General features: G+C 37.3%; 1 protein-coding gene across 1 annotated transcript in view; it reads right to left on the bottom strand.

Annotated features, from left to right (window-relative positions):
* Positions 1-13,994, bottom strand: part of LOC140148709 (zinc finger CCCH domain-containing protein 14-like) — a 76,038-nt gene extending 62,044 nt beyond the window's left edge. The window contains 8 exon segments of the mRNA XM_072170753.1: positions 2,745-2,880; positions 2,883-2,920; positions 5,184-5,314; positions 7,426-7,923; positions 7,926-8,178; positions 9,308-9,422; positions 10,253-10,295; positions 13,876-13,994. Coding sequence (XP_072026854.1) covers positions 2,745-2,880; positions 2,883-2,920; positions 5,184-5,314; positions 7,426-7,923; positions 7,926-8,178; positions 9,308-9,422; positions 10,253-10,295; positions 13,876-13,911 — 1,250 coding nt within the window. The 5' untranslated portion in view covers positions 13,912-13,994.
* Positions 13,995-22,336: the final 8,342 nt, after the last annotated feature.

Raw genomic sequence — 22,336 nt, 5'->3', positions numbered from 1 at the left:
AACATTCATCTTTCAAGTAAAAAAGACAGTATAATTGTTTCAAATTTGCAGAAACTACTGACTTAGGAGGACAAACTTGCATAATGTTGCAGCTATTCTTCTTCTTCTTGCACAGCCGCCATCGGCGCTGTGCATTCTTTTTACCGCGTTCTTCTTCTTTCTTCTTCTTCTTCTTTCTGTCAACATCATGTCAACATCATTAAATCAGCCATCGTAGCCACATGCTTTCAGCCATGTTGATCATAGTTGGTCACTAGGACTATTGGGTGGTGCCACAGATGTCACATGATCAACTTCCGATCAAATGTCATCCACTTCCCACGGCCCTGCAATGTCCTAACACTTCAAAGTGTTCATAGTTCTGGTCGCTAGGGTTCAAATCCCCGCAGAGGCATGGAATCCTACGTAATATGTATCATGTTCGCTTCCATCTAGCGATCAATAACCTGAATAACCATTGTGTAATTCAATTCAATGCACAAGCTCATACACATGTGGTTCTTTGATGTCAATCGCATACAATGACCCGTGATCAATAATGAACGTTGGTCAAAAGACGAGCTTACTGAAGTGAAAAATTATGTACATGCAGATTCATCATTTATGCATATTGCCTTGAAAATCATAAAAAGCAACTGCTTGATCAACCCAAATGGTTTTATTAGCGTTATTTCTAAACTAAATTTCAAAACCACAAAGTGTTTTACCTGACTTTTGACCCAGAAATGTATGAATTTGATGAGAAATTGTGATGAAAAATAATATTTTACAAGTCAGATTCAGAAAGAGAAAATCTCATTACACACGTTAATTACATCACAATCCAAACATAGATGGTTAAGTTCATGGAGAATGTTACAAACTGTTGTATCTTTTGCCATATTGTTTTTCTATAGGGAATAATGTTTTATCGTTAAAATCGGACATGAAAACCTATCAAAAACACAACAAAAACGTGCATCGCTATTTGTATGCATGAAACAAATTATAAGAATTGTACAGAAGTGACCTAACACTTATGAAGGCTGTATCTTGAGAAAGCGCATGGTCTGATGCTAGAATCTTGGCAAGGACACTCTGGTGAAATAAAGAAAAATAAATGTGATTGATTTTGTGTGACTTTTGAGCGTTAAATGTTTCAAAATTTAAAAATGAACAAAATGCGAGTAACTATGATGTCATCAACATGACAATAATATTCATGATAAATAATTATTGCTCCCTAAAAAGAAATGGTTAACAAATGGTTTGAATACATCGCACGACCTTATAGTAACTGTATCTAGAAATTTGTGCAAGTTACTTGTCAATTTTCGCCAGAAACGAGCTTTTTCTACGGTTACTGCCCAGCTCATTAGCGCGATATGGGCTATTCTTTACCTCGAGTTTACTGCCCTCTGTTGACGACAGGGCTTCGAACTCTTATCAAGGCGATCTAAGAAGTGCAGGGCCGTGTTCCGGTCAGTGGCCAAAACCGTGATTTTCACTAAAAATGCTACTCCTCCCACATATAACATAGCATCGTGACGTCACTTGCACACATACATCACCTATAGCCAGTGTCTAAAAGTCCTTCACAGAATTGGGATCAAAGGTCATTAAGGGGTCACTTCCGGTAAATAGTCTGAAAAATTTGTAAAAAATATTCAAAAAATCACTGTCTTTACAAATTACATAGCAGAAAGTCGCCATTAGCACACATGCATCGCTACTAGCTAGGGTCTTTAGGATGCCTACAGTTTTGGGGTCAAAGGTCATTAAGGGGTTACTTCCGGTAAAAAATCAAAATTATCAAAAAAGTTTAAATTTTTTTTATCTCAAAATGTAAACAGACCAGAGTAATATAATCATCATACATGAATTAGTGTTACCTGATGTATGCATGGTATTTTTATTTTGGGGGTCAAAGGTCATTAAGAGGTCACTTCCTGTTTTTAGCTAAATAACTTTAAGAATTTTTATCTCAACAACTAACCATAGTAAAAATTTTTAATTAAAATTAGAACAATGCATTTTGTCGATGTAGATAAGGTTTTTTTTTCATTGAGGTCAAAGGTCATTAAGGGGGTCAAAAGGTCAATCATAAATTTAAAAAAAATCAAAATCCATGTATAAGTTCCGATTAAGCTGAAATTCACCAGGAATATTCCTTTTGACATCCTAAGCACTATGTAATATTTTTGCGGGGTCAAAGGTAATTAAGGGATCACTTCCGGTTCTCACAGATTCATTTGTCACTGCTGGCTGTGCATGCTCGCGGTCGCAGGCGAACGCAATCAGATCTCGTTCTTCTTCTTTCTTATAAGTGCCTCCCTCATATGTATGAGTATTATCGCACTGCATACAGACAAGCTGTACTTATTTTTACTCTGGAACCTAGAGTAGATGAGTGTATTTTTGAAGTACAGTCAACAGTACCGGGATGATCCCCTGCTCTTTTCGAATAGCCTGTGACATTCTTTAACGTGCACACTAGATTAATGTGAGAAAATATTCATGTACACGGGACCGACAGCTTATATTAATGTGCCCTCCGAAGCATTAAGCAAGTAGAGTGAAGTGCCTTGCTCAAGGACACAAAGAGCTAGCCAAGCTCAGGCGGACCTGGGATTCAAACCCTTGACCCCCGGATTCACAGTCCAATGCCTTAACCGCTAGGCCACGCTCCCCTCTATTCCAGCTACTATGTGCCATATTATGATCAGGCTCATAATATCAAGCAAATATTCTTTGCCATTACCTACCTAAGTAATTTGAAGCGGCTCGGAGCCATCTTTGGCCTACTCTGCACTACCATTGGGACAGATCTGGATATTTCCGCAGCAGAGTGAACAACCACATTTTTTGTAGACTCCTGCGCAGCTGAGACAGCCTTTTTAGCAGGAAAGTGTTGGCTTGCTTAGCAACTGGCAATGAGGGCCTATAAAAGAAAAATATTTTTAGAAGTAAGTTTCAATGTTCTCTCTTCCCCAATTTCACAGGCCGTATACAATCAATCAATGGTAATTGACTTTTGATTTTGACCCTTGAGAAAATCACGCAACACATTATCTTGACGGGCGAGTGCAATATAGTTGTTTGCGTCATTTTGACAAAATTGATGTTTGATGGATTATAAAAAAACATCTATAGGTAAATGCACATATTTTAAGCTATTTTACAAATCTTAAAAGAGATAAGGGATGGGGTATGAACGTTTGGACAGTATTTATTGTGGGACATTAGAGCACATCAGACATATCGAATTGCATTCTGAATATGAAGAATGTCCTTCTGATATCAAATAGACTTTTTGAAATTCGCAATGTAATGTATACACATTTTATGGCAAATGATTAAAAATTGATATTTTTGATATTTAACAGTACTCGAAGTAAACTTTATAAATCTGATGATTTATACTTAAAGTGTATGTAGGTGGGATGAAAAGCTGACGATCAATTGAAAATTTTGACCTTTCGTATTGAAAATATGGATTTTTTTCCCCAAAACACCAAAATAAAATTGGTCTTTTTGAGAAAAAAATCCATATCTTCAATATGAAAGGTCAAAATTTTCAATTGATCGTCGGCCTTTTCTCCCAGCTACATACACTTTAGGAATATATCATTAGATTTATCAAATTTACTTCGAGGACTGTTATATATCAAAAATGTGAAAAATATCAAATGTTAATAATCTGTCATAAAATTTGTATGAACTCGTGAATTTAAAAAAATGAAAATTATTTGATATCAGAAAGACATTCTTCGTATTCAGAATGCAATTCGATATGTCTGATGTGCTCTCATGTCCCACAAAAAATACTGGCGAAACGCTCAAAACGCTCATTCAAGATCCCTTATTAATTCTTAATAAAATAAATAAAATGTCAAATCTCCAATCTCCATTAGAATTATCATGGTGAGTGTAAGGCTTAGTGCAAAAATGTCATATGTAAAGTAGAAAGTTGTATTACATCTTTGTGTGCAAAAACTAGATACTAAAGGATGAAAGGCATCTTCAGCAACAATTTGAATTCCAAACTTCATATAAACCTTACAAACTTTAAAAATCAAAATGTTGTATGTACAAGCCGTTTTTAATGGTGAGAACAAGAAAGTTGTATGAACCATTGTGATGTCACACAATGGTTCATATGACTTCATTGCACTAACCTGCATGGAACCTTGGCTTGTACATACAACATTTGTGTTTTTACAAGGTTATATAATATAAGTTTGGAATTTAAACTGCTGCTGAAGATGTTTATATTTAATTGCTATTAATTGTCCATCCCTTACATTGATTTTCTAGAGTACATTTCTTGCATTTACATTGTGAGCCTTATTGTAAGCCGTACAATTAGTGGTACATACAACCTTCTTGAAATATCACAAACAGGAATTTTCTAAAAGATTGTTAAATACTGAAAATGTAATTCATTTTCAAAAGTAATTTTAAGGAAATTTACTTCTTGCAAATTAAAATAAATCATCTCTCCTTTGTGCTGTAGCATTTGGGTTTTAATCTGGTTATTAAAGGCCGTGTAAATCAAAAGGAAACCTGCAAAATGATTAAATGGTTGATACAACTATATTTGGTTATTCCAGATGAAATCCATACACCCCTGCACCTTAATCTCCCACAAAGGGTGTGTAGATTTCAAAAGGAGTCGCCCATTCACGTAACCCAATTTGAAATTCACACCCCTGTATTGTCTTCCATAGGGAGCGCATGGATTTCAACTGGACAATTTCACATTGGTTTTTGACTCTTGAGGATTTTACCCAGTGAAACTGCTCATAATTTCATATCACCAGTATGACTCAAGCTAACACAGTTCACAATTTGTGGGATATGCTTTTACGATGGGAATTCATAACAATTAAAGAGTTTTTAGCCGGTTTGCCGTCGGACAAGTTTAGAACTATCAAGCTTTCAGTAGCTTTTCTGACTTCTTCAGAACAAAGTACCTAAGAATGAGACATGCAGGCTGCCCCTTGCCTACTGATGGCTCTGAAAAGAGCTGTTCACTGAAGACTGCCCCTTGTCAACAGAGAACAAGCAGATCTCGCCTATCTGCTAATTTTAACAATCACAAGAATCTTTGTTAGTCTTGCTATCCTGATTGTTGGCCAATCACCATCAACCACTTTCCCCTCCAAATCAGAGCATCAATAATAATTAAGAGCCATAGATACCTTCTATGTAGCTCCACAGTGCTTGCTACCCTCTTGCGTCGAGGTGGTCCATCATCCTCATCATCTTCATCCTGTATGACTTGACCCACCACAGATCCAGGACCCTTACGCTTTCTCTCTGGTTTAGGCACCTGATATAAGGAAAGAATAGAGATTAAACATTGAACATGGGTTGTACATTGTGAGAAATAAAGTTAGTCTATGGATGGTTTGTGAGCGAGATGATGCAAGTTTGAGTCCAACAGATGTGTTAGTTTGCAAGCTTGCCAAAAATTAGTCCGCTTGAAATTCTCATGCACAAGGAATTAACTCTTCAATATCCCAGTCTTCTACAACTGTCTTCCAACTTCCCGCCATTGATGTTAGATAAAATACATACTTAGCTTTAGAAAATAAAATGGTATTCCAAAAGTAATAAAAACATGTCCCTGCTAATTGCTTTGACTTACTTGACAGCTTATATAACTCTATTAATTTATTAAAATCACTCTCACCTTTCATATGTCACTCACTTTCTTAAATTCAAATTAGTCTTTGAAATGATTAGATGTACTCAAATTTTGTTGTGTACTTTTAAAGGGCCATGAAGAAATACCATTTAAAAAAATAAATAAAATGGTTCCCCAAGATTAGATCAGTGAACATGAAATCAGCAGCCTTAATTCATTTCACTTTTCATAAAATAAATATCCAAATTAATGTTGCACTTTTTCTCAATGTGCATCATTTACTCGTGTTGGGTCATAAATATGTAAACTAAAATAAACAATGCTAGAACTCTTCATTACCAGACAGAGAGACTGTTTGATGAGAAGTAAAAACCTTTCCTTTTTCATTATTACCCGATGTCAGAAGAATGGGGGGGGGGTTGATTTATATTTAGGGTGCCAGAAAGTGCAAACTTTATTTTTGTCCTTGATTGTAGTACCAGTCTAGTCATTTATTATAAACATGCAAACAAACTGAAAAGTGGGGACATGTGGATCCACTGCAACCGATCTGTTGCCCAATTGAAAATTGTCACCTCCCAAGAACCACATGCCCACGAAAAAATTTCTACTGACTTGGATCAGATCAAATAGTGAACTACACACCCGTGAAATGACCATGATGTAATCTCATTAAAACATGAATGTACATGTACGTGCAGGTGCCACCAGGCCCAGTCACCGATCTCGGCTGCATATAATTGCTGTTGTGATGATATCATGTGCGTACACGTTATAAATCAGCTAATTACACATTCATCAAAATTCTGAGATCTGCAAGCACCAGTGTAGCATTATGGTGAGGTTAAAAGGCGAAATCTAACTTCAATACGCCCTTTTTTCTTGGGTTTTGGGAAGGGAGTTTGTTTACCCAGGTTGGTCCATGAGGGACACATGCTAATCCATGAGAAATCCATGGACCAACAAGCTCATACAATAAAAATGCACAAGCCTGGATAGCCAGTGTAGGCTTATAAGATGCATGCTGGCCCAGATAGCTTTGATAAATAAAGCAAGAAATGGAAGAATATAGCAAGGAAAAGGAGAAAGGAGAGAAGGCCACTCCCAAACACAATTGTACAATAATTTACTCTCAATTATTGGACTGACAGAATTAGCCTGGACAGAATAGGAAATACTAATTTTCAAAGGGCCTTAATCAAAATATACTACTGGTCTGTATGTCCCTTTATTTTATATAATAAAGAAGAGCTGTAGCAAAATAAATTATGTCACTAATGCCAATCACCCTTGCCTGCATTTCCTTGTCAATCTGCCAGGTCATTAATAATAATTATTATCCTAGGGGTAAATACTTAATTACACTGGAAAACTTAATTGTCAGTTTCATTTAAAAATCCAATTATCTTGTCTGATTTCAATAAAAAAGCAATATTTTTTGTAATATCTGCAACTTTCAAAGTTGTCAGTTTGTCAACCGTTAATTGTGTATGTGTCATGAGAGAAATTGAAGACTTCAGTGGAAGAAGTACCCAAGTGAAAAATTTGAAGAAAATTCAGGAAGTGCTTTTTCCACTAGTCTTGAAGACTAGTGGAAAAAGTACTCAAGTGTTACGAAATTGTTCAAAGCAAAAAATGGATTCAGTGAACTCTATAACTTGTTTTCGAACATGTAATGTTGGATTGTACCTTATTTGGGTCTGGTTCTGATTTTGTTTCTCAATCCTGAAAAAAACACTTTGCAAAATGATACTATTTATAGTTGCAGCTATATGAGCAAATCATTGTCTTACCACAGTTACAGATGACAATGTAGCTCCTGCTGATGACGACCTAGGTCTGGTCACAATAGTCTTTTCCACTGTCCTCTTTGTCACTTGTTCAGCTGGTGGGGAACTAGCAATTGCCTTTACAGTAGTCTTGGAAGAGGCTACTACAGGAGATGTCATACTTTTAACAGGAGATGTCATACTTTTAATGGGTGATTTAGAAGTAGTCTTTGGTACAGTCTTGGAACTCGTTGACTTTTTCGATTTATCCTCCTTTTTACTTTCTTGATCAATCTCTTCATCCAGAAAGTCATGTGTTTCTGGATTTAATGAGATAATTGCTTCTGTTGGTTGTTCTGCAGAAGATACTTGTGGGACTATTTTGGGGACTGTTTCAGGTGTCTCTGGTGGCACATGTCCTGATGCTGTTGCAGCAGGGGCAGCTGTTTCTGCAACTGCCACTGGTGGTGCTGCTGCTGGTTCATGTGATTTTGTAGTTGCCAAAGGTACAGCAACCTTTTCTGATGCTGTAGTCTTTTGCTACTACCATTTTTGTCTTTGTCTTTCCGCTTGCTTGATTTGTGATGTCCTGATTTCTCTTTACTCTTCTTGGATTTCTTGGATTTTTTGCTGCTAGTTTCAGGTAGCTTTTCTGGTGTTGTTGTAGCAACAGGAGCAGTGTTAGCAGGAGCCGGGGTTGCTGCCACAGATGTGGTGGCAGTGGTTCCGCTTGGTTGGACAGTTGCCGTTTCTAGTTTACTAAGGACGTCATGTAACCTGTAAACATAAAATTATAGAGAATTTCATAAAAATCATCTCAACTATTCTCTACCCACCTATATTTCTAAAACATTTAACTACTAAGCCTGGAAAGTAAAGAAATTTCCTTTCTGTTGGAATTAGGATAACACATGATGCAATACTGCGACCATTCATATTCGCAGATGTCACTATCAAACTCAAGGTGAAACAAGGTATACACACACTATACACACACCTGATGTACAATGTATGTACTGTATCCCTTTTATCCATAGGACCAATGGTTTCACGCTTCCTCCTAATTTCATCTAACATAAATTTTTTTCAAGATATGGGCAAATATGTAAAATTGCACGTTGCGGACAAACATTACCAAAAATGCCACTTCCAACCACCATGTACCATTTCTTTTTGTTGTTTGATACTAATTTGGCACATTTTCAAAATTTAGTATAAATACTTTGTTTTGAAAATGTTTCCTTACATGGATCTATGTCCACTATTTAGAAATAACATCCGGAACTCGTTGCAACAGCTAAAACCGAGTAATTTTAACTTAGTGTAAGATAAAAAAACAGATTTTTGTCTTTGCTGTGTTTCTTTAGCTTGGTCCCTCATGCAAACAAAACTGTACTAGTTTAGTTTCCATCAAAGATCTGTACCATCAAATATCTGTATACAGAGTAATTTTGACTGAAACTCATGTACCTCAAAAAGTACACTTTCTGTGAGTACTTCCGCAATGGGGGTGTTTTTGTGACCTGTCAAGCAAACTGAGAATGGGATTGGAATTAAATTTTCAGGTTTTATACTTCTATCAGAAATCCTTTAATACAAGTGTTCAAAATCCATATGCATCCACCATAAGTTAGAAGATCTGGGTCCTCAAAGTCTGTGAAATGTATGTCCGCAATGCCAGAACTGCCCTTTTGTATGCGCTAGACTTTGGATGTGTGTTACTGTTAGCCCATCTATAATATATACATGTTATTTGTGTGTTAAAGAAAAAAATCCTGGTCTTGATAGGAGCTAGTATGCATGGCAACAATAGGGTATGTATAATGTAACATCAATGACAGATGTCTGTCAAACTCCAGTGATTATCTACAGTACTGCATGTATCAATAATACAGTCTGCACTTACCATGATGTGAATGAATCTGTATTTGCTCCAAGAAATAGATTGAGGTCGTCTGTCATCTGAGCCTTGGATTTTTTGTTGGCTACCATCACCATGATATAATCTGGAAGCTCATCATCTAAAATACAAATCATATGTACGTAATTGTACCTCATTAATAATATCAATGAGTTTGAAATCAACTGAAATCTGTGACTCCAAATTGACCTTTTCTAGACTTTTACTGGAAGACATTTATAATGTGCGACCATCAAAACATTACTGACAGTATGGCATTAGATGGCATTTACAATTATAAAGTTTTTTTAAACAATATCGAAAAGAACTCTGATCATAATATTTAAATATTTATCACCCTATTATGAAGGGCACTATCACTGACACTTTGGCCAAAATTGACATCCGGTATTTTCCAACATGTCAGACTTTCACACGCTTGGCGAACTGTGAACTTTCCGTAATGGCACCAGTGCTGTGAATTCCACAGGGGGAGATCATTTTCGAGCTGTGATCTAATGTTGTTCTTTTGCAATGTTAAAAAGCGATTGGTGGCATTATCTGTCGGATTCGCTCGTTTAGAAATTCCTTCTCCTTTGCAAATAATGTTACTCTTGGGTGTGATTTATGTGTTATAACAAGTCAAATTGTCAAATTAAAATGCAGGTGATTCTAAACCTGGCAATCTTCTTTGAAGTAGATTTGAATTGACATTCCAAATCAAGGCAATCTTTGCCGAAATTCTCCCTTATACAGCTATGAAGGCATGTTAGGACTGGTAGCTAAAATTGTCAAGAAACTTTTTAAACAGTCAGCAGAAATTGAAGGCAAATTAATAAATATTTACCTGCTAATATGTTTGGTAACTAACTAATACTTTAATGCTAATGATCAATTAGTATGAAATCAATTAGCTTCCAAAATTTTAGAAAAAAGATTACTGTAACTTACCGACATAGGAGCCTAGGTCTACCAGTTTGGCCTTGATAGCACTCTGAAATACAAACAAACTTACAGTTATACTAGTCTTGTTACTTGTTTGGTGTCCTGATCTGTCATCAAATTATTTAATCTGAGTAAATCATGCAACTGAGTGTCATTTTGATGGATGTGTCTCACAATGCTTGCAAATTACAATTTAACAACAAAATCATGAATACTGTAAAACTTGTCAGCGAAAGTTGACTGATTGAGGGCATCAATCAGTCTACTCAGTCGCTTTTTCCAAAATTCGAATTGTGCGCATTATACTATGAAGATGCATGCGATATCGATTTGCTTTTCTGCAATTTTTAGTGATCAAGTTTTTAAAATAAATTCACCCTTAGAAATGATTTTGATTGTGTGTTCTTTAGTGGGTTTTTATTAGCGACCCGACACATTTGTTTGTTCAAGCATTGAAGGGCGTCCAACTTTTGTACTGGTTTGTTCAAACATTTCCTACACTTCATTTTATTCACCGTAGAGTAGAAATGGTTTAATTCATGCATGGCTTGAGTTCTAGCATAGTTCACATTCTCATAACTAATAAGCCCTTTCGCAATTTCAGATCAAAGTGCATTGTAAGTAATATCCATGAGAGAAAAGAGCGATAAACATTGAGACCTCGCCACAGTAGGCCTATTTCAGTATTTCAATTTCAGTGAACTTTGTACTTTTAAAAAATGCTACCTACCGTACATGTACTTGTGTTTTTCACATTCTTTGGTCCAGATGTCTCTCAATACTGATACTACATGTAGTTAGCAAAGTATTGATTGTGATTGTTTTGTAAAAGACACAAAAAATAACGGGGCATTCCCTTTGAGTCACAGTTCATTCACACAGTTCTGTTTATCTCCCGCAGCGACGACGTCTGATCATGCACAGTTGCAATTTTTTTTAATTGGGAAAGGGCTTATTTGACTCTAGTCTAGTGTCTACACCTATTTGCAACTTTTGCACTGCCTGATATGGCTCTTTTTGCATGATGGGTCAGCCAGAGACACTGCAAGGTCATTGGCATTGGAAAATAGTGTATATGGCAAGTCCTTCAGCGGTGTCCGGTTGCTCTTCATGATAATCACGTAAAATGACCTACTTTACAAGAACCAGGAGCAATTTCTGAAGAAACAGGAGCAATTTTCAAATCCTTTTCTGCATACCCGACTACCTGTAATCCCATATACAGCATACCAGCGCTGCATCAAGTGCAAGACTGGTGGTACCGCACCGGGACCAGGAGTAATTTGTTTTGGAAAATTGTTCTTGGTTCATGCAAATTTCATGCGAAGTTCATCATGCGAAGGACCAGGAGCTTTACGAGGGCAAATTTGCTCCCTGCGCCCATTCATTTCAAGGCTTGCGCTTATACGCGATGGTTATAATGCATTTAGGGAACCCTGAAATTGTTGAGGTGCGAATTTGATGATCATGAATGATGATGATGATGTCGTGTGACGTGATTCAATTAGCCAATCAGAACCAAACTTCCGTGTTTACGCTATATAGGGAGATTTCATGTACGCCACGGGTCACTAGCCCTGGAGGCACAACAACGATATTGGAGCACGTGAAAATGAAATATCACCTACAGAGTGCTAATATTCCTATAAACAAAGCATGGGTTTGAATAATGTGCCAAAGATTCACAGAGGATGATAATTGTTTGTTTGTCCTCCACCGCACTTGACTGACTCTCAATGCAGGTCATTTTTATCAACCTTTTAACCTTTCGTGCAAGCGCCCTATAAACAGCGCCAAATCAGCAGACCCCCTGAAAAACTTTCCCAAATTCACCTTTATACACCGATATATGATGAGAGACACGAAACTCGTTCTAAGGGACCGGGTACTATTTTAAAATTTAAAAGGACTAGTTTTATCTGATGTCAATCCAGACTGATTTCAGTCTCTTACATGTAAACACACTATCGCATAATTTGCGATCCTTTTTGCAGAGCCTGATATAATTGAAGAGTAAGACCGAATTAAAAGACTAGTTTGCATCTGACGTCAGGGCAACGCTTTGGCAACTAGCACGGCGCGACGTGATTGATTGGTTGCTGACCTGCGCAGCAGTGCAGTACTACTAGCCTGTGTTATGCACTTTTTCAATTTCCCATGCGTTTGAATGGGAATTATTTTGCCTACTCGCCACAGGTTTGGAGAGCACATTTCTTCAATTGATATTTTGACAAGTTGACATCAAATGTTCTATTCTATATTGTTTGGCAATGTCTGTTGCCAATAGACTAGTACGTCCAAATTTGTAATTTTGTTTTTTTGATCGCAAAGATCGGATATTTTTATTCCCAATTCCAGTTCTGCACCCTTCGCAAGGGTGCAGAATTCGGCAGATCTTTGACGATAATTTTGCCTTTTTTGACACTAAAATGCATTTGATAGAACCGAGTCTTAAAATAGCAAGCACAATCTTACGTCTTTACGTTTATCCTTGTCGGTAGGAATCTCTTCATCAGAAGCAACATCACCAACATTAATTATAAGGTACATGTACACCCAGTGTCCGAAATAAGGAAAATATGGAGGTTGTCCCGAGGACAACTAAAGCATAAATTCTGCTTGTCCTCAAGACATTTTGGTTGTCCCCAAAATGTGTCATACTTTTGGAGGTAAAATATAGTGGTTGTCCAGGGGATAAGTACATAGCTCAATTTGGTTGTCCCCAGTGATTTTGGACAAGAGGACAAGAGGATAAGTGCTTATTTCGAACACTGTGTACACCCATCGAATGTGTGTCATCAGCCCTCAGATCGGTGACTGTAGGAACCCATGGATTCGATCCATGTAAGGTACATGTAGGTACAAATTTTGGCGTTTCTTTACTTTAGGGGGTTTTATTCTTACATGTTATAGATGCCTTGTGAAAGTACAGTGTTATAACCCTAACCCTAACCAGTGCAGAAGGCAGCTATTACATGTGAAAATAAAACCCCCTATAAGTAGTCCGAGGTGCTCTGACGATAAACACTCCGATCGCCAGGCAATCTACGTTTAGTAGTAGGCCAGTGGGACAACGCAACCGCTACGTGAACGAGCTACCTATTAAGTAAAGTTAATAAAGGAATGCCCCAATTTTATATACCGTACCGTTGATAAAATTTTGAAGAAATTTTTCTAATATCTGACCTGCGCATTATTGCACAAACCATTAACATGGTTAAGTGCGTATTTCCCATAATAGACAAACAAAATGGCGTGACCCAGTCCGTAGGTATGGCGTATCGTACTCGAGCGAGTCTACGCAGACTACGGCGGGGGGACTACGCATTACGGCATTTTTGGTCTGGTTGACAGGACATCATACGCAAATTAGTCTTTTTAATTTAGTCTTCAATTATAGTACCAGGGTACCTTGAACCTTGAAACGTTCAATATAATAATTAATATTTTTATACAGGAATATATGCATGCATGTTGAAGTTGAAGTAGTCATGGTAGTTATCATGCCAGGGTGCAGAATTTTGCACTCCAGCGTAACTTGCCAATTTTATGGCCGCCGGCGTAAACTTTCCACCTCAACAGATACGTTTGCAAATATTAAAATAAGATATGAAATACCATATACTCACCCTTATCTTCTGGCTGATTTCATTGCCAATTTCCATCTTGAAACTGAGATTTTTAGTGGAAAAAAGATTGTGAGTCACAAGTTTGACGAGTACAAAACACGATCGTCAACTGGACCTCTCACTATTTTTAGTGTAAGAGCGCCCTCACATTGAATGTTTACAAAACATTACAAAATAGCATGTCCTTCTGATATCAAATAATTTTGTTTTTTTGAAATTCGCAATGTAATACACATTTTATGGCAAATGATTAAAAATTGATATTTTTTTTATTTAACAGTACTCGAAGTAAACTTTATAAATCTGATGATTTATATTTAAAGTGTATGTAGGCCTAGGTGGGATGAAAAGCCGACGATTAATTGAAAATTTTGACCGTTCGTATTGAAGATATGGATTTTTTCCCCAAAACACCAAAAAAAATTAGGTCTTTTGGGAAAAAAATCCAAATCTTCAATATGAAAGTTTAAAATTTTTAATTGATCGTCGGCTTTTCCTCCCAGCTACATACACTTTAAGAATATATCATTAGATTTATAAAATTTACTTCGAGGACTGTTAGGCCTATATCAAAAATGTGAAAAATATAAAATTTTAATAATTTGTCATAAAATTTGTATTATATCGTGAATTTCAAAAAATGAAAATTATTTGATATCAGAAAGGCATTCTTCGTATTCAGAATGCAATTCAATATGTCTGATGTGCTCTCATATCCCACAAAAAAAAACACTGTCGAAACGCTCAAAACGCTCATTCCAAATCCCTTAACACTATTATGTTTTACAAAATGTTAATCAGAAAATATATTGGAGGGAGTTATTTAAAAGGGTAGGTTTTCATTTAAAATGTAAATCCACTTAATTGACTTATCAATGTTATTGCTGAGCTGCAGCTTAAATTGAAGAAAGTACACACCTGGCTCACGAATGTCAAGTTAACGATTATGTTTAAAGATATTTTAAAACGGTATTTTTATGTTTTATACAATGTTAATCAGAATTGGTTGGATGGTGTTATTTAGAAGGGTAGGTTTTCATTTTAAATATGATAAAATTATATTTTATTTAATTGTAATTTTTTACCTAGCTGTAGCTTGATAAAAAAAAGGTCACGGCTAGTTCACTGATATGATATTAAACAACATTGTGTTTTAAACCTGTTAATCAGAATGCAGAAACGCATACGAACTCTGTATTATACAATCTCTTAAAATGTCGCACGTAGGCCTACAGCAGTCAGCAGATTAAATGCACATGATGATTGTGCTTAACTTTAAACACTAAGATGCTCAGTTCATAAACATGGTGTTAAAATACCCAAATGATTTGACGAGTTTATCATTTATGTTCAGGAGCGTCTACAGGATGTCTTAAAAATAGACATTATAGATTTGCCTTATCAGAGACAGGGTTTGGTATTTTTTTTGAAAAAAATGTCACGACATCTGAGCAAAAAACAAATTGCTCCATGCACCTCTGACCTCGGGACCAGAAAAAAAAATTGGCGTAGATCGTGATGGAGTCGAGGGGGAATGTTGATGCCTCTATCATGGTTTCTGACCAAATTAACCTCATATTTAGCGTGAGTTTATTCCACTTTTGCTCCATATTTCATCAATTCAAACTTCAATTATGGCAATTATTTTTAGCGTGCTTCGGGCGCATTTGTCATGTTTGTAGGCCTACACTTATTCTGTCACCAAAAGGTGTTCGATTCACTATCACTAGGCATACTTCAAGAAATTGTTTCCAAACATTAACCACCTTGTCAAAAAGAAATCTACGCACGCCTCTGCTGATAAGTATTTTGTGCGCATTTGTTCCTCCCGGAGTTATACTGTGAGCGAAAACAATTGATTCACTCTACTTCACAGATTTTCACCAAAGTCCACCCCAATGTAAAAAAAGTATTTTTTTCAGTAGGCCTATAGGCCCTACACATGGTATTGGGCCTACGGTAACTTGATCGGGGAACACTTGGACGAAAGGCTTAAAATAGGCCTGTACACAGAATGATTAGGGCCTAAGCTGTACCGTAAAATGGGGTAACTTCGGTCAGCGGGGTAACTTTGGTCGGTCAAATATATTTTTTGAAATGGTCATATTTTCGTACAGCAATATTGTTTTTAGTCATATTTGGTGTTAATTTGTTGAGAAATATATTTGGAAGAAATAATAGTCGATCATGTCCAATTTCCTCAAAATTTATAAAAAAATCAGGATTTTTGACCAAAAATGAGCATTTTTTTACATTTTTTTCAGAAAAAATAAAGATCGATATTTGTGAGCCAGGATGTGTGCTTGATTAATTTTACAAGGGCTCAAATGTCACAAAAAGCAACAACTTGCCCATATACAGCGAAGATCAATTTTTCTGATATTTTTTCATTCATGGATGTAATACTCTGACCAAAGTTGCCCCAAATGCGGGTAACTTTGGTCATGCTATTTTAACCCCTAGGGCACCCTTACAAAATTATTAAAAAAATACTTTTCAACTTCAAAGTGTAGTGGGGAACCCTAATGTCATAAAAAAAGAGTTAATTAGAAATATAATTGGTTTTGTTTAGAAGCGGTGGTTTAAAAACTCTGAAAAGTGCCCAAAGTTACCCCATTTTACGGGTAACTTGTAGAAAATGATTCCTGACACTTCCTGACAAGTTGGAGTATGAAACCATAAAGGTCATAGGCCTATGAGGTCAAAGGTCGGGTCAAATTTTAAGTTGGTCCCATTGGGCTGTAACTCAGGGAAAATAACCTCTAAACAAAATAAGTAAAAACTATCCTTCCATTTATAGCATTTCCACATTTAATATCGTCAACCATATCAGCTGCCACCTGATATTTGTGCTTCTTGAAGCACAGTAGCTCTAGTTTTGAATACTTCCGCCTATGACGTGCGATCGCTGCCATAAATAGGCACCCAGTATATTCATGACCCGCCCCTTCCGAAGAAAATGACAGCCCCCTATACCGGTGGGCCTATACTTGAACCAACAAAAAATTTCAGTGCAATGATTTGAAATTTCCATTTCAAATTTCAAATCCCCCCTACACTGTAGGGCGTCTCATAGGTCCACGAGTCCAGGACTCGGGGAGGGGGAATGGGCGTCCCCCTAAATTTTTCTTATGGGGGAGATGAAGGGGCCGTCCGCACCCCCAAAAGTTACAAATAGGCTAGAACAAAAAATAAAGCCGACCCTATGCAAAATATCATGGGCCAAGAGCTAGTTGCGGCCAGCAAATTGAACAGCAAAAGCTTATTTTTTCAGAGAAGATGAGTCTCAGAGAAGATGAGAAGATTCCAGTGGCGTAGTCAGAACTTTTTCAGAAGGTGGGCAAAGGGGGGGGGTAACTTTTCTTTTCAGAAAAGCTTTAACAGTGTACGTAGTACGGCTTTTTGACCCGCTATTTTCCGGGCACAAAATACCGATCATAATCCGGCCACCGTTACCCAGCTTGTTTCTACTGAGACCAGAAAGCCGTGTCTCGCACGATGCACGGCATTTTTTTCCTGTAAACCGGAAGTACGGAAAACAGATTTGACGGTTAATTATATCCTAAATTTAAATGTCTACGGATGGCAGCTCATGGCATATGACCTACAATCACAATTTAGTATTTTCGTAAAATCCAAATTGCATTAATTTACCAGTGGATCTAGTAATTGGCTATTATGATAATTAATTTACAGCTCATATATAACCAACTCATTAATTATAAAGATATAACCAACTCATTAACTATAAAGAAGTAGGCCTAGACTAAGTAAAGTCATATCCATTTTACTTCATCAAGTTCATGCGAGTCACACATGTGTCCAGTGTATATAATATCGGAAAGAAGGAACCTACTACATCATAGGCCTAAGCTAGACTATACAAGTAGAATATAATTATAAATCGCGTTATTTTTGCAACACGCATGACCTCGACCCGGCAACCGATGACACGGCTCGTTTCTACTGCGCGGATTACACGCTTTGACCCGGCATGATCCACCTCAAGAGGTGGATCACGAAAGGCGAGCACATGACCCGGCATGACACGGCAACCGATTACCCCAAGTCGTTTCTACTGGGCTCGTTACCCGGCACGGCACGGCACGGCACGGCATGGCCCGGAATTTTACCCTCAGTAGAAACACGCAGATAGTGATGCGTGTTAGGAGAAGTGGAAAGTGTCCAACATGGTTGGGGCAAAGTAGCTCAAAGTGGAACACCGGAAACAGACCCCACTCAGCCCATGCAATAGAAATTTATCCGGCCGATACTGATATGGGGTAGGCCCTAAGTGGTGTTGACAATGAAGAAAAAATACTGAGCGTACGGCTTTTTGACCCGCTATTTTCCGGACATAAAATACCGATCATAATCCGGCCACCGTTACCCAGCTTGTTTCTACTGAGACCAGAAAGCCGTGTCTCGCACGATGCACGGCATTTTTTCCTGTAAACCGGAAGTACGGAAAACAGATTTGACGGTTATATCCTAAATTTAAATGTCTACGCATGGCAGCTCATGGCATATGACCTACAATCACAATTTAGTGTTTTCGTAAAATCCAAATTGCATTAATTTACCAGTGGATCTAGTAATTGGCTATTATGATAATTAAAAGGGCATTTCGTGATCCACAGCCTCATCCCCCACTTTTCTCAAAAAAGTTGAGATTTTTATATCACTGGAAACCTCTGGCTACATAATGTTTATGTACAAAATATTTCTTGCAGATTAATTCGTTTAGCAAAGATATCGTGAAATTTGAATTTCGTTCTGGTGCACCAGAACGAAATTACAACGCATTGTCTATGGAGCAGTGTAATAAACATAATCATGCATAACTCGCGAACGCAAAATCGGAATCAACTGAAATTTTGGGAATAGGTTTTTTTCGTGGATATCTAATGAAAAATTACATAAATAGAGGATGCTAGGATCACGAAATACTCCTTTAATTTACAGCTCATATATAACCAACTCATGAACTATAAAGATATAACCAACTCATTAACTATAAAGAAGTAGGCCTAGACTAAGTAAAGTCATATCCATTTTACTTCATCAAGTTCATGCGAGTCACACATGTGGCCAGTGTATATAATATCGGAAAGAAGGAACCTACTACATCATAGGCCTAAGCTAGACTATACAAGTAGAATATAAATCGCGTTATTTTTGCAACACGCATGACCTCGACCCGGCAACCGATGACACGGCTCGTTTCTACTGCGCGGATTACACGCTTTGATTTCCGGCATGATCCACCTCAAGAGGTGGATCACGAAAGGCGAGCACATGACCCGGCATGACACGGCAACCGTTTACCCAGATCGTTTCTACTGGGCTTGTTACCCGGTATGACCCGGCACGGCACGGCATGGCACGGAATTTGGCCCTCAGTAGAAACACGCAGAATGAAGACACAACTGAAGGGCGGCATTTCTGTAATGCCCCTTCCACGTTTCACTCTACGGTCCCCGGCCAAATGAACAGAACCTGCATGAGCAAAGCGGAACGAGTTTCAAACCTCAAGTTTCACACCATTAATATAACTGCATTTTTGATCAACTTTATTAATGTCATTTGTTAGTTGCAGTCCTTAGGTAAGATTATAAACCTTAAATTTTGCCTGCCTTGCTAATCCTGTTTTGCGCTGGACAAATATGGTCTACTTTGCCCCGCCGGTCTCATTTTTTTAAATGGGGTAATTCAGTGAGAGCATTTTTTTCCTGAAAATGGGGTTTATTTAGTGCTCGAGCATTTATTTCTAAAAATGGGGGTCATTCAGTGAAGCATTTTAAAAATTGGGGCCATTAAGCCCTTCAATTGATTCTTTATAGTTTCCCGCCCGCGTCCAAAGTATAGAGAATTGCAAAATATTTAATTATTCCATTTTTATTTGGATTTTCTCCGAGTTTCAATAATTTTTATTGACTTCAATTTGCTACTTTCTGACTTTGATCATATAATGATGAATAAACAAAGAACATAACTATACCATTACTTGTGTATAAAATCAAACATAGTTGTAAAATAATTAGGCCTAAATGCACGTTCCTTGTCAAAACGGGTTTAATGTAGGTTGCGACCACTTGTTTTAAAATAAAGAAAATAAAAGAAAATTAATAATTAATATTAATTAAAAGTCACTTCATCGCTTGTTTTCAACCATGAAACTAAGAATCAATTGTGAAGGGCCTTAGGTGAGAGCAAAATGAGAAAAATAAAAAGGGGGTTCATGCAGTGATGGGGGTTAATAATGTGGCGCACATCCCCCGTCACCTTTTTATTTTAGAACAAAGTATTCTAGCCAGAGCTTTTTAGGGAGTGCACCCCGGGATTCCACCTAATTTGTATAAATTTGTAAATTGACTCTTAATCTTTTTTCAAAGAATTAATCGGGTATGAGGGCATGTAATCAATTATTAGCCATTATTGTAAAGTTATGTAATATTATTACTCATTATTCAAAAATCATAATAAAAATATTTCCAATAGACTGGCTCTCTGCTCTCAACATTCCATTCTTCAAGTCATCGTTCATTCATCCTATGGTAGCACTCTCATCCTCAATTATCTACGAGTGTGTAATCGACACCTGTGTCTTTATACGACAGACTGGCGATCGCTGAACCGTGGTCGTACCTGCGGAGGATTGAGTTACGATTTACGGGAATCCCGGATGTTGGGTGTACCCAAACATCGTCAATGGCGTCCTGTGAAAGACATTACAAAATGATAAACTTTTGATGGATTTCGCAGCCTTGGCTGCTAGATTGATTATCCCGGAGACATACAGTTATTAAAGGTAAGAATTTAAACTTGATTGATCAGACGGGTTGTGTTACTTTTCGGAGATCCGCTGTCAAAATCGGGGTTTCGACGGACTGCGGAAAGTGGTTCAAAATTCAGCACGTCGTTCAATCACTGCAGTGTTGGTATACTATTGTTTACAATGGCATGCAATGACAAAGTGGTGGGAACTGGGAACGTGAACATTTTTCATGATGTCGTCTATCGTCATGTCTACTTGTTATGAATTTGAATTGTCATTGAGAATGTGTTGACATTTATATCTTGAATCATGTGTGGAAATTTGTTTGTCATCAATCATTCATTCATGTTCTGTGTTTGTATACTAGATACAGACTTTAAGGTACATATTTCGAGGTGCATAACAGACACAAAATTTGTGTCATAACAAACACCAAATTGGTGTCGATGACCTGACATGCATGCATTCTTTTGTGATGGTCTTTCAATTTGTGCCGAGTGTCCTTGCAGACTTGACTATGCTTCAGTGGTCATGAAAGGATTCAATAGATAACCTCTGCCCCACTAATCCCCAGCTATTGTCTGAAATTGCACCTCGGAAGATATATTATAACAACTCAGTCCCTCAAATGATAGTCATATAACGACCAAAAGATAAATGACTGACTATCAATTGAGGACTGAGTTCCGCAGTCTATTTGTATACAGCCAATAAAATTAAAACCCAGATTTTATTTAAAAAAAGTTCTGTGAAAGTGCAGAAAGCAAGTGAAAAACACTCACTGACTGTCACACTTGCATGACTTTCTGAATTTTTATAAATGTGTTTATACTTTACTTTCTTGATTTCCTCATAATTTCTGATTGGTCTAGCAAGACTTCATCAGTCTTTATCATAATATAAAACATAAATGACATCTACGGACCTTTGTATGTCGATCGAGTTAACAGTTACTGGAACTATGTCTATGATTGGTCGAGATAGTACAGGGAACCCATACCGTAGTACATCATTGTACATGTAGCTCTGCACGAGCCATGGCCCATGAGAGCCAAGCATAAATATAAACGTCAATATAAAATGCCCCAGTGGCAGTGACACAAATGGTCGCGTGTCACAAGTTGGTACCCTAAAAAGGTGGAGGTGTTACATTTTTCTAAATGGGGTGGAACGAAAAATGTAAGTCTGCAACAACCCCTTGCCCTATTGAGCTAGTTGAGGTCTCATTTTAAAGCTGGAGGATGGAGTAAAAATTGTGGAAAATGTCAATGAAACAAAAGTTTAAACAAAAAAATGGCAGCAGTTTACATTTGAAATTGCGGGGGTGGAGGAGCAGGTGGGTCAGGAGCAGGTGGGTCAGGAGGAGGTGTGTGTGCTGAGTGAATGGGAATGTTATTTTTTGTCATACCCAGACATGTTTTGCAATGAATATCTTTTGAACAGTACATAATACAGGGCTGTTTTAAGTATTTAATTGTGAGTAACACATCAGAGTATTGTTCTGAAACATTAAAACATTTTCAGTATCACTACTTGTAAAGTGGCACGCTGATTTGCATGGAATGCACTTGTAATTCCTTATGTATTCTATTGTTTTCTAATATCGAATTTGAAGAAACAGCATTTTGCCATAGCACGCTTATTAGTCACCCTACTATGCTAAAAGTATACATTTTCTGGGGT

The sequence above is a fragment of the Amphiura filiformis genome, chromosome 1 (genome assembly GCF_039555335.1).
Source record: "Amphiura filiformis chromosome 1, Afil_fr2py, whole genome shotgun sequence".
NCBI lineage: Eukaryota > Metazoa > Echinodermata > Ophiuroidea > Amphilepidida > Amphiuridae > Amphiura > Amphiura filiformis.
The sequence above is the reverse complement of the archived record's forward strand: the minus strand, read 5'-3'. Positions and strand labels throughout refer to the sequence as shown.